Source organism: Ursus maritimus, unplaced genomic scaffold, assembly GCF_017311325.1.
Source record: "Ursus maritimus isolate PB19 unplaced genomic scaffold, ASM1731132v1 scaffold_12, whole genome shotgun sequence".
NCBI lineage: Eukaryota > Metazoa > Chordata > Mammalia > Carnivora > Ursidae > Ursus > Ursus maritimus.
In genome coordinates, this window is record NW_024423564.1 from 50,628,633 (window position 1) to 50,642,531 (window position 13,899).

At 37.2% G+C, this 13,899-nt stretch overlaps 1 protein-coding gene across 4 annotated transcripts in view; it reads right to left on the reverse strand.

Annotated features, from left to right (window-relative positions):
- LEPR (leptin receptor) overlaps window positions 1–12,620 on the reverse strand; it is a 65,073-nt gene extending 52,453 nt beyond the window's left edge. For 2 of the 4 annotated variants that reach the window (XR_005834145.1, XM_040627186.1), the window contains exons 1-3: window positions 12,042–12,610; window positions 7,116–7,445; window positions 4,855–4,978 (exon numbers count right to left, since the gene is read on the reverse strand). Coding sequence is in view for 3 of the 4 variants with exons in the window: in XM_040627186.1 (XP_040483120.1) it covers window positions 4,855–4,978; window positions 7,116–7,445; window positions 12,042–12,081 (494 nt within the window). In the remaining variant the exon portion in view is untranslated. Of the gene's footprint in view, window positions 1–4,854; window positions 4,979–7,115; window positions 7,446–12,041 lie in introns of all 4 variants that reach the window. The other 2 variants (XM_008690766.2, XM_040627187.1) reach the window with 2 other exon arrangements.
- Window positions 12,621–13,899: the final 1,279 nt, after the last annotated feature.

The following is a 13,899-nucleotide window of genomic DNA, read 5'->3' on the forward strand; positions in this document are numbered from 1 at the left end:
TGAAGGAGACCTTCAGTCCCAGCCTGGGAGGGACTGTCTTCTGTCCATTGGCCCATGAGGAACGTGGAAGCCCAGGAAGATCCTCCTGAACTTAAGCTGCAGTTCTAGCTGACATATTCACTGCAACCTTGGGAAAGACCTTGAGGCACGTGTCCCCAGCTAAGCTGCACCTGGATTCCCGACCCACAGGGCCTGTGAGATGATAAATGATTATTGTTTTAAGCCACTAAACTTGGGATAGCTTATGATACAGCATGTACCTGGAAATGGGATGCTGCCATCCAAACACACATAAAAATGTGGGAATGGCTTTAGAACCAGGTGACAGACAGAGGCTGGAACAATTTGGAGAAGCATGATAAAGAAAGCCTAAATTGCCTTGAATAGACTGTGAGTCAAAATGTGGAGTTTGAGGACACTGCCAGTGAGGGCACAAGAGGAAGTGAGGAACATGGATTGGAAACTGGAGGAAGGAGAATCTTATGTAGGGGCAGAAAGCTAAGTTGCACACAGTGTGTGCCCCCTGAACTGGGCGATCTGCTGCAGGAAACTGCCAAGCAGGTGTGTGAAGGTGCCTCTTGGTTTCTTCTTACCACAGAGGAGAGATACAAACTGACCAAAGGGCTGTTAAACAAAAGAAACCAAGAGTCGAGAGCTGCAAGATGCCTAGGCTCTCCAGATGGTGAAGATGTCACTGCTAGGAAATAGGCTTCCAGGCAAAGATCAAAAAGAAGGCAGAGGAGGGCATCTCTCTAAGAGATCTGTGGGCTTTTTTATCTAATGGGGTGAACCCCAGTGAGATTCACAGGAGGCTGTAAGAGAACACAGTAGCAGAAACACTACTAGCTCAGACTGAAAGGGTGCAAAATGAAACGAAGCCGTTGGATTCCCAAAATTGTGCTGACAGGAAGCATGCTGAGAAAACTCCCCCCCCACCCATTGCAGAGATGTACAGCCTTTCATGAAAAAGAAACTCAGAAGGCAGAGCCAATAAACACGAAGAATTATTCCTGATGTTGAGGTAATAGAGGGAATAAGCCTAAGGTGAGGAAGAGGGGGAGTCGGTCAAAGACTGGGATCCTTGAAACTAAAATTACAGACAGAGCATGCTTACCAGTAATGGCAAGGTCTGGAGTAGGTCCACGAGAATGGGTGGACTAGATGGGGTGAAGAAACAAGAATAGAGAAAGTAAAGCCTTCAAGAAATTGAAGATCATCCATATGGACATGGAAATCATGGGGGAATAGAAAGGAGACAAAGTAAACTAAGTGTTAGCAGTTACAGAAGTCCAAACTCCTTGGATGACCCTTACCTATTCATCCACCTCCACTTCTCACCATTCCCCAACTTTATAACCCAACCAGACTGACCTTTCCACGTCCTCAAATGTCCAGATGTGACTGTGGGACCTTGCAAATGCCCCTCACTCTACCTGGTTCATCCTGTGTCCCCTCTTAATCCAGGCAGATATTTCTGGTGCCTGTCTGTATAAGTTTTCACAAGTCCCTGTGTTTATTCCATCGCAGGCTTTTCAAAATTCATTATGTTCCCTGTCTTCACTGTGAGCTCCAGGAGGGCAAGGGCTGTGTCTAAGTGGCTCGACATGGTTGCCCACGCTCAGCTCAGTGGCTGATGCACACAGTAGACATCTCGTAATGGAAGAAAAGGATTTCTCTTCCAGGTCAAAGATAAAGCAGTTCTAAAGAAGCACATTTCTATGGTATCTGTCCTTTGGATTCTCTACAAACATTAATATCTGAGCTCAAACAATGCTTTCCCTTAAGGGACATATTTATAGGGCTTTAAATCCCTTATAAACATTAGGTTTTAGTTCCTTTATAAAACACACTTATTTACACATGGAAGCATCTGAAAGATTTCTCTCAAGAATTCTCTAATGTCTGGAGAAGGGGATATTGATTTAAAAACTCTTCTTACAGGAACCACCTTTATGGATTTTCCCTCCCGTGGAGGTCTTGTTCATTATACTGACCATCTCTTCCTCCTAATCTGAAAAGTCTTATTTAAATTATTTGGAGATCTAGTGCCCAAAGATGCACACAACAGAATTCAAGACAGAAACAGCACATAACAATGGGTAAAATGGACATATTAACCAAATTATATAAAGGAGAGGACAATTAATGTGGGGAAAAAAAGAAAAAAATCTCCAAAATTGCACGCAATTATGATAAGTTTTCCTATACTGATATTTTTAGAAACCTGAGTTCAAAATAAAAGCAGGTCAGGGTGCCTGAGTGGCTCAGTCAGTTAAGCACCCAACTCCTGATTTCAGCTCAGGTCATGACCTCAGGGTCATGAGATGGTGCCCTGAGTTGGGCTCCGTGCTGGGCGTGGAGCCTGCTTAAGATTCTCTCTCCCTCTCCCACTGTCCCTCCCCCACCTTTTCTCTCTCCCTCTCTAAAAATAAAAATAAAATAAAATAAATAATAAAAGCAGTTCAAAAGAATCTGCTAAATTCATCATATGAACAAGTTGAAAAATCTAGTTAATTTATCATAATTTTCTCATTTTTCTGGGTCTGACAATTTAGATGACTAGACCAATGGCTACTTGGCTGAGTGAACCGAAGTGAAAATTCTCAGATGTAGCTAAGTTACTATGCAATTTTGTAATGTTCTGATATATTCATGTTTATCTTTTTCTGAAAATGCGGACCTCAAGACATAACTATAACCTATACATAAGAAAATTTAAATCCTTACACATAGTCACAGAGCATTAACACTAAGCACACTGCCCTAGCTCACTGATAATGTCTGCAATTCTCCTGAATAGGCACCCAGAGAATTTCTGATCACCATCCAAAATATTTAGGTCACCGTAGGAATGTGCTACATTGCAAATGAATTTTTTTCTCTGAGCTAAAAATCTATTTTGCTCAATAAAGCAGGAAATTTTCTGCTCCAAACTTCAAATATATCTCCATCCAAAAGAGTGCTTCCTTTCTTTCTCATTACTCAAAGCTGAAGTGAGCCTCCTTCATTTTAAGACCAACCTTCCATCTGTGCTCTTTTCCTGGAACTTATTTAAATATTCACTCCCTGTCATAGATCCTCAACGGGTCCCCTTCTACCATATCTTCAACCTTTCTCTCCCTGCTGGGTCATTATCTACAGACCAGAAACAAGCTCATTCTTCCTTGCCCTTTAAATGTCCCCTCCTGGCTATGCATTACCAATTATTACTCCAACCTTTCCCACTTTACAACCTCAGTTACTTTGTGGGCCTCTAGAGATCTATGGCTCAGTCATTTCTGTTGTGAACATGTATCTAGGTTTCCTCGCTGCCCAGCATTTGTCTGGAAAATCTAACATTTCGTACAGCTCAAACATTGGCAGCTAGGAGCACATTCTCACCAATCAGACAGTCCCATTCAGGACCTTGGCCCTAATGAGAATTGCACAAAGAAGAGGGGCTAGCAGGGGCTTCCAGAGTCATCTAGAATTCAGCTGCACTTGACATCCCCCCTAAGGCTTCCACAACAATCTTGTGCTGCCATGGTTTCATGTACCTACCCAACATACAAAAGTAACCACTAAAACTGAAGCCATGTGCATCTCCGCCCCAACCATGAGCCTGCAATTCCTCCAAGACAGAGATCATAACTCTTCTTTTTTTTTTTACATTTTTAAGTTTCTTTTTTTTTAATTATTTTAATTTATAAGGATGTACTATATGTTGGCTAATTGAATTTAAATTTTAAAAAATAAATTGTTTTCATTTAAAATACGATTATTTTAAATATATAATTAATATAATTATTTTATTTAAAATATACATGACATAAAATTTACCATTTTGGTGTACAGTTCAGTGACAGTAGTATATTCACATTGTTGGGTAATCATCACCACCATCCAGCTTCAGAACTCTTCTCACCTTCCCAATCTGAAACTCTGTACATATTTAAACAATAACTCCCCATGACTTCCAACCCTAGTCCCTGGTAACCACCATTCTACTTTCTATCTTTTTTTTTTTTTTAAAGATTTTATTTATTTATTTGACAGAGATAGAGACAGCCAGTGAGAAAGGGAACACAAGCAGGGGGAGTAGGAGAGGAAGAAGCAGGCTCCCAGCGGAGGAGCCTGATGTGGGGCTCGATCCCATAACGCCGGGATCACGCCCTGAGCCCAAGGCAGACGCTTAACCGCTGTGCCACCCAGGCGCCCCTCTTCTTTCTATCTTGAGTCATGCTTATATAGACAGGTCCTAGCACATCACCCCTCAATGGTATGATCTCAAAAACCACAGAACTGAAGGAAATCAGTCTCTTTCTCCTTAAGCATCACAGAAAAGAACAAATCAGAAAAAAATTTTAAAGAGCTAAAAATTCACATAGAAATGATATGTATTACCACTGGAGTTATTAGAAAATTTGAATGATGTCTTAGCTGAGATTATAAGTGCACAGCTATTTAAAACCACCATTTTAGCTCTCAAATAAATATTGAGCACTTATATTTTTAAGCTAATAGAATGATCAATTAGGAGAAAAAAATTTACATGAAAGAGAAATGTATAACAAGTTTTTCCCCTCCACTCAAGTTATCTAAGACCCTTGAACTGAGTTCGTCCTTCTTTCAGGATATATGCCATCCACAACCGCAGCATCTTGCTACCTTCATCAACGGGAGGAGCAAGGAGGAACCCTAATAAGATGACTATTGCATGAAAAATCTATAAAACTGCCCTCAGAAACGTACATACATACAAAAGGAAATGTAGGGAGAGGAAAGTCTTCATAATCCACTCCTGTATATGGAAACTCTTGCATTAAAAAAACATTGTGTTGTAGAAATTTCCAAATTAATTTATTTGGTACTTACAGAACATATAAAAGATGGACCTTAAGGTCATAAGTCTTGAAAGGATTCTTAAATAATGACTCCATATAACAGATGAATAATTTCAAGTCCTCTTTCATCCAGCACTGTATGTTCCAGTTTGCACCTGAATTAAAAATAAACTGCATTACATCTGAAAAACATTCTGAACAACTCAGTGAAAGAGAAGAACTAAATTAAATTTACCAGTGTTCTGATACAACTTCCATTACCTATTCTGAGAGAAAGAGAACTAGCTCTAACCAGCGGTATGTATCTGCCCAAGTCCCCTAGCCCCTGAGGCCCCCAGTTTCCTTTTAGGTAAAGTAAGAGAGTTAAATTCTCAAACTCTTTTTTTTTTTTTTAATCTTGAACTATTTAAGTAGGACAAAAGATCTCAAAAGTCACCTAGCTCAGTTCATACTCGCTTTCCCAGAGAAAAGAAAATATTCAATATCAGGGCACGAGCAAATGCAGAGCAGTATTTATGTGTCTGCTTCAGCAATAAAAGCACAGTGATTCACATGTGAACTATGATTCATGTCTTAAATTCTTGTTGTTGTAATATTATAGGCCCCAAATACAACTGATGCAAGTATACTTCACCGTGCACTGAAAAACTCACCTGGTAATAAATTATTGGTGATTTGTAATTTGAAAGCAAGAATAGCAAACTACAAATAATGGCTAACCTAAGACAATGCTAACCTATTTCCCCAAACCTGATGGATTTCTAGCTGGTACGGGTTTTACAACACTGTTGAGCCCTTATGATGTAAACAGCATGCCTGGTAGAATAATCAGTTGAAATCCTCAGTAACTACCACTTAACCTAACAATTTTAGTTAAACTCACTAAGAAGTGACTAGTTGTGCAAGTTTTATTTATGTGTAATATTTAAATCTACAGCATCATAATCATTCTTCTTGAAAACCGAAGAAAGTACTAACATTTTTTGATCATTTCAAAGCTCATCACAAAGACCCTGCCTTATTAAGTTCATTCTTGGTATATTTAATAATTGCCAAATGGCTCACTTAAGTTCCCCTACAAATTAAAAAAAGAATGCCTCATTTAAAATTAAATGAATTTTATTAATTAATGGCCATATACTCATTTGGAAACACTAGAGCGTTATTACTACTAACTTGTTTTAAAACTCCGATTTTATTGTATATTTATGCTTTATTCTTATTCCTAAGCTGATTTCAATAAACTGGAATGTTTCTTCCATTTAATCAGTGATGCTCAACCAGGGGCAATTTGGCCCTCAGGGGCATCTGGCAATGTTTGGAGATATGTTTTGGGGAAGGAGCTACTTGCACCTAGTAGGCAGAAGCCAGGGACGTTGCTAGACATCCTACAAGGCACAGAACAGCCCCCCATAACCAAGAATTGTCTGGCCCAAAATGTTAATAATGTTGAGAATGAGAAATTCTGATTAACCCCTTATGGGAGTGCTATACTTATGTGTGCCTCTATTTTCATACTGTAGGTCTCTTTGTATTACTGAATCAATTGACGCTGCTCTGTTGGCTTCTCCAGAAGCCTTGGAAATAATTTTGTGGTTTTTGATTTCCAGATGCAGAATTACTAACTACCCTAGCCACACTCAGTATGCATTATACTTAAACAACAAAACACCCCTTGATTTAAAATATATAATTGGCTACAGAGAGATTCCTTGCTTGAACAAATATTATTCATAAGTGTTTTAAAATTTAACTAATTCAACAGCGGACTATTTTCTAAAGATTTTATTTATTTATTAGAGACAGAGAGACAGACAGAGAACATGAGCCGGGGGTGGGGGAAAGGCAGAGGGAGAGGGAGAAGCAGACTCCCCACTGAGCAGGGAGCCTGACCGGGCTCAATCCCAGTACCCTGAGATCATGACTTGAGCGGAAGGCAGACACTTAACCGACTGAGCCACCCAAGCACCCCCAACAGTTAAATATTTTGAGTATTTTACCTATTCAACAAAATAAGGTGTGCTTTTTCTATTTTAAAATAAATTTAGAAGATTACAAGAAATGGATTTATAGGTAAAAAGTGTTCCCTCATTCCATTTTTATAAGATATAAAATAATGGGGAGCTCATTAGTTTGGTCACATGACAAATCATAATCTTATTACTAATATAAAATGATGATACATGTTAAGAATCCCATCCATATTACATCTATTTCATACACGTTTCAGAGAATGAAAACATTTTGTTTAAAACAGTTAATAGGTAATGCTTAGAACATTAATATACTTACCTATTTGTTGAAAAACTAAAGAATTCACTGTTGAAATAAATGCCTTCCCTTCAGTGTTGTCTGCATGTACAGAACAGTTTTTCTCTTCCTTGCTCCAAAAGCAACAGTGGAAAGTTGTTTTGGAAGATAAGTTAGAGAAGTAGGTACTACTCGAATTCAATTTATCTTCGACAACCGCCTCATTATGTTCATTCAAATTGGAAGTGTTCTTTGAGATTCCAGTTGGCAAGAGGAAGTCATAGGTTGTGTTTGGTGTCATGCAAGACAGCTTAAATCTCCAGGGAGTAATCGGATATGCCAAGTTAAAGGCAGTTGTCAAATAAATAAATTCTGTTAGGATATTAAAAAGACACACAGAAAAACAATCATTTTGACTAAGACATAAATAGGAAGTCTCTAAGGTTAAACCATGTAGTGGTCAGTTATTTAACTTTCTACGTGCTCAATCCGTGCCTAATGCAGAGCTCTGTGCTTCCATTATACAATGTGTGATACTTGGAAGGGTACATTAATTTAGTGAGACAACTTCACCTTTTAGCTCCTCTTTTTGGAAATTCATGCTTCATTTTCCTCATTAAGCAGCCTTCTATATTTTATTTTAATGAAACAAATTATAGCTAAAGATTTCAATTACTTTTTCTAAAAAAATTATTTTAATGAACTTCCAGTATAAGTTAGAAATATCTGCATGTGCAGTTATATAAACAAATATTAAAATGCTGTTTTAATATTTCTTAAAGAAAATAATACCAAAATGTTAGCACTACAAGTGTTTTTAGAAAGGGTTTGTCTTCAGCATCAGGACAGCTGGATGATCTCTTGAATCTACCCATGATCCTCAGATAGATGACATTGTCGAAGACATGTCTTCAATGTACTCTCCAAGGATCAATGTATAATGACAGGAAAATTCCATTGCTGATTAAAGACAATTCTCACTTTTTAGACATATAAAAATTAAGAGTAATTACATAATCTCATACCGCCAAAATTCTCAAAAGTGGTACTTGTTTTTTAATAAGTAATTGCTTGAAAATAAAATAATAATTAATTCTCAATAATTCTTTCTTTTGCAAGCTATTCATATAATTCGATAGCTGTGTTATCTCACATACAAACCAACGCAGAATGAGAATTTTGAGAATTCTGCATGGATTTGCATGGAATGGGAATTTTGAAGAATTAGGGTAAATGTAAAAATGTAAGAAAATAGCAATTTTTTAAAAATCCATTCCCCCAAAAATGTTGTTTTAAATTATAAAAGTAATATATGTAAAAATATCTAAACAATATATAGGTAATGACTGTTAAAGTTTGATTTCTAAACTTTTCCATAAAAATGAACTAACATAAAAATGTATCAGATGCAAAAATTAAAGCAAACATGACTAACACGACTAATATTATTTTGCCCATACTGATAACAATGAGGTATCATAACATCACCAAAAGTGACTCCTCATTACAATTGTGTTCTTTTGGACTTCATCTTTCTAACATATGTTTCTGAAATAAGCACATGTCAATAAAAATATGTTATATTTTTGGTTTTACAAAACTATGAATATTTGTTGGTGTTAATTAAAAGCACATTTTCTAGCTGCACATGGAATATTTGGTTGGCTGAACTGAAATGAGCCTAAAATCCTCAAAGAAGTATTTGAAATTTAAAATGTAAAAATGAGTATCATAGACATAGCAACTATTGAATCAGTTTAATTAAAATATGGTTCTATTTTGCATGTTTCTTTTGCAAATAGTATTTCTTTCCCTCCAGATGAACCCTAAACAGCCAGGAGTCCAGAATTTGCATGTGAAGGCATATGTTATCATGGTAACAACATCCCAAGAATGCTTCTGATTCACAAAACTTCATAAAACAACAAACCTTTTGGAAAGCCAAGGTGAAACACATTGAGTGGAGCCTAATAAAAATTAGAAAATATAAGAGAGAATGAGTATGTTGTTACTTTTTGATAGTCCCTTGTGGCATAGGTTTTTTGAAATCTGTTAACAGTGGAGTTATCATGGGTATTTTCTGTAAATATATAGATGGCTACAAGGAGAACAAACAGTATGCACAAGGAAGGCTTGTGGAGACACTCGTAAGAGCACCTTCAGATTGGATTAGCCAAGGAGATGCTCAGAACACACAGGGGACAGCTGGATGATCTCCCAATATGGCTGCCAGACAAAATGGGTTTTGTTAAAAATAGCCTGACTTTAATTTTTTTTTTAATTTTTTAAGATTTTATTTACTTGTCAGAGAAAGCACAAGCAGGAGGATCGACAGGCAGAGGGAGAGGGAAGAAGCAGTCTCCTTGGAGCGCCTGGGCGGCTCAGTCGTTAAGCGTCTGCCTTTGGCTCAGGTCATGATCCCAGGGTCCTGGGATTGAGCCCCACATCGGGCTCCCTGCTCAGCAGGACACCTGCTTCTCCCACTCCCACGCCCCCTGCTTGTGTTCCCTCTCTCTCGCTGTCTCTGTCAAATAAATAAATAAAATCTTAAAAAAAAAAAGAAAGAAAAAAAGGAGCAGCGTTCTTGCTCAGCAAGAAGTCTGATGCAAGGCTCGATCCCTTGACTCTGGGATCATAACCTGAGCTGAAGGTAGACGCTTAACCAACTGAGCCACCCAGGCACCCCACCCTGACTTTAATTTTTAAAAACTTGGAACACAGCCTAAATTAGATGATTTGTGTGGTTTTTTTAATCAAAATATCTCTAGAATGCAGTGAGAAACAAGTGAGGGAATAGTATGCTCCAGTCATTGATGGGGCGCCTGGGTGGCTCAGTTGCTTAAGTGTCTGCTTTCTGCTCAAGTCATGATCTCCAGGTCCTGGGATGGAGTCAGGCCTCCGGCTCTCTGCTCAGTGGAGAGTCTGCTTCTCCCTCTCCCTCGGGCCCTCCTCTCTCTCCCACTCATGCTCTTTCTCTCTCTCTCTCAAATCAATCAATAAAATCTTGTAAAAAAGTCATTGGCAATGTGTGACTAACTTCAAACAGAAGCATGCTATGGTTCACAGTAGTTAAAATATCGACATTAAAAAAATCATCTGTAAGTTTTCTCTTGAGGATATTCCTGCAATGGGGAGGGGGAAGACTAGTATACACTTAATTCTTCTTCTGGTGGTATTCAAGATGGAAATTTTCAACGTAAACACCATCCCTTGATAATATCCCCTTATAACATTACACTTGTCATTGTCTACTGGAGTTATAACGTGGGATAGCATTTAAAATGACAGCTCCCTTCCATTTGAGAATAAATCCATTATTTTGTGTCATAGCAATATATTTTACATATTATCGCCAAGTAAACTGCTCCTTGATACAGAGCATTGAAGTTTTGACTACCACCTGATATATATATACATTTATAATTTAATAATGCAACATTTACTAAATTAAAATTAAAACATTCAAGTGTCACCATATCTTGTTTCTACACATGTATAAGGGTGTTGGTGTGCATAAATAAATTTTCTGTACTATAAAAGAAAACAAAGTTAAATAGCAAACAATGGGCAGGAAGATAAAATTTGCAAAACATAATAAATTGTTAAGGGTTTGTGATGATTAAGGTTATGGATCAACTTGTCTAGGTTCATGGGGTGCTCAGTCATTTGGTCAAACAGTAGTTTGGGCATGTCTGTGAAGATGTTCTGGATAAATTTAACATTTGAATCAGTAAAATGAGAAAAGCAGATTGCCCTCCCTAATGTGGACGGGCCTTATGGATCAATTGGAGACCTGAATAGAACAAAAAGCGTGACTTAGAGGGAACTCCTACTCCCTGACTGACATCAGTCTTTTCCTTCCTTTGGACTCAAACTGAAACATCAGCTCTTCTTGGGTCTCAAGCCTGCAGTAGCCAGACTGGAACTTCCCCCATCAGCTCTCCTGGCTCTCCAGCCTACCAACTGCAGATCATGGGACTTCCCAACCTCCACCATCTTGTGAGCCAAGTCTTTATAATAAATCTCTTTCTCTCTCTCTATAAATCCTCCTGGTTCTTTTTCTGGAGAACCCTGACTAATATAGTACTAAATATCAGTGACATTTTAAAATTTCAAAAACTCATGAAGATAAAATCCAGCAACAAAATGGTCAAAGTACATGATTTAGAAAATTGCATAAGAAATATAAATGGTCAATAAACAGGGCTCAACCTCACAAAGAGTCAAGTAAATACAACTGAAATGAGATGTCATGTTTTCCTTATCTGACAGAGCAAAAAGGTAGAAGGATAATATACATCTTTGACAGAAATGCAATGGGCTAGCATTCCTATATTTGTGTTGGTACCGCAAATGCTACAAAGCTTTGGGGAGAAGATTTCACAGTACCTACCAAATTTTTAAATGCACATACTATTTAGCATAGAAATTCCTCTTTAATAATTAATCAACAGGAATATTCTCCCAAGTATACAAAGATATACATATACGGATTTCAATGCAGCATTATTTGTTACAGATAAAAAAATGTCTATCAATGGGGAATTGGGCAAATCAGTTAATAATTTAAGGTATACTCATAAGTTCGTTGTTATGCAACCATTCAATGAATAAGCATATCAGTAAGTACTCAGTAAAAAAAAAAGTTGTCATGATAAATTGAAAAACTATTAAGCAGAAAAAGAAAAACACAGAACAATAGGTATATCCAATTCTATTTTTGCAGCCATAGATATGAATTGTGTGTGTTTGTGTTATAGTTCCGGAAAGCTACACATCAGGTTTTTCCCAGGAGACTGGAAAGGGTTTTCATTTTCACACTTACACTTCGGTTTGGTTTATATTTTTAATCACGAGTATGAGAATTCCTAACTCCAGACAGGGGAAATTCTGCTAGCCAACAAAAGAAACAGCATCTCTAAGGACAAAATCTCTTACATATGGACATTTAAAAAGCAAATTACTTACCCCAATGTAACAAAGCCACAGAGAATTTTTGACAAGTCATCTTACTTCAGAGAAGTAGACCTGAAAAACAGTACATCTAAAACAAACACACACGTACAGTACACAAAAACACCTGACATCTATACAAGCTGTCTGGGAAATATAAAAGGAAAAGAATTATGAATAAGTCTTTAAATTTTAATCCTCTATAATACTCTGCATCAATATCAGAGAAGTATCTCACATTAAAGTATAGCTAGACATTATAAATTCATTCCCATGCACATGCCATTTTACACAGTTAAAATATAAGCCACATATTCAATATGGCATGTTCAAAAATTTTTAATGTTCGTTTATGCCATGAAAAACCGGGACAGCCATTATAGGCTAAGACCAAATTTTTAATTAAACAAGTGTTCATAAGGTTGATTCAATATGTATAAACTAACATTAAATTTTTTCATACTCAGTTCTTAAATTTCTCTTATTTTCTAAAGCCTTTATATTTACTGTGATACTACAAAGCCAAACAGTTATAGCACAGGAAATGACTGTATATTTATTTCCAGTAAAGAGGAGGAAATTTCCCTGTATGCTTTTGGAACCACCCCCATGTTTACTTGCGGATGCAGTAATACTCACATTGGAGAGTTACCAGAGTAATCTAAGGAAAGGTTGATGGCTTAATATAGCCAAATGCTAGGATGACTTCAAGAGAGAAGCTTTCCCATGAAGTCTACCCAATTTGAAATACATCATGAGTAAGATTACTTGTACTAGGACATCATGAATTAGAATGGCAGCGTAATTTTAATATATTGGGCTTCGATTTGTTATGAAAGCCTAAAGGCTTTTGTTGTTCCAGTGTCTTTTGTTATCTCAAAAATTGGGGATTCAGTTCACTAAACAAAGTTAATCTGACGTGAAAAGCTCTGAATTAGGTGTCAGGAGTCTTGAATGCCAATCTAGACTCTTCGACGAATCAGCAGTAGGACTTGGGACTTCAACACTCTAGACCTCAGGTTCCCTGCATACAAATTCCCCGGGATGGATGAGCTCTACAATCCCTTCCAGAGCTTCCCATGATACTGAGAGATTTTAAAATAAAAATAGAAATCACAGCTTTACCACAAAGAATATTATAAAATATGAAGTGAGAAACATGTCTCAGAAGTCACATCTGAGAATTGGTACCGTGTGATAAGTAAACAGGAAAACATGTTTGTTCAGTTCATGACTTAATAACTCTCGGGAAGAAAAGGGAAGAGCGTAAACATTTTGCAGTCTGCTAAATTTGTTTTTCAGCCTCTCGGTTTTTCATCAGAAGCTTGGTTCTTTATACACTGATATCACAACGTGTCTTTAGGGTTGCCAAACAAATGGTTCAAACAAATGGTTCAGTCTTTGGACTCCTTATTATCTAATTATATGAATTTTTTGATACTTGTTTCTGATACAAAATTTTCTCCTAAGGGGCGGTTGCTGGGGGGGACAGGTGAAGAAAGTGATGGGGATTAAGATGTGCACTTGTGATGAGCGCCAGGGGTTGTGTGGAAGTGTTGAATCACTAAATTCTATACCTGAAACTCGTATTACACTGTATGTTAGATAACTGGAACTTAAATAAAAACTTTTACAAAATATCTCTTAAAATAAACCCAAGTGCAAGTTTCATAATCAGGATGTGTCATAGATATAACACATCATTAGACTAAGTGTTTTGAAAGAACCAATTGGTGGCAAATAATCAGTCCAACAACTGATTTGACTCACTTTTAACTCAACTGATCTGCTGAGTCAAATGACCAAACAGATCAGTTGTTTTTGCTTATATAAGACAAGTGTTCTTTTATTTAATGTTCCATGCAAAACACCA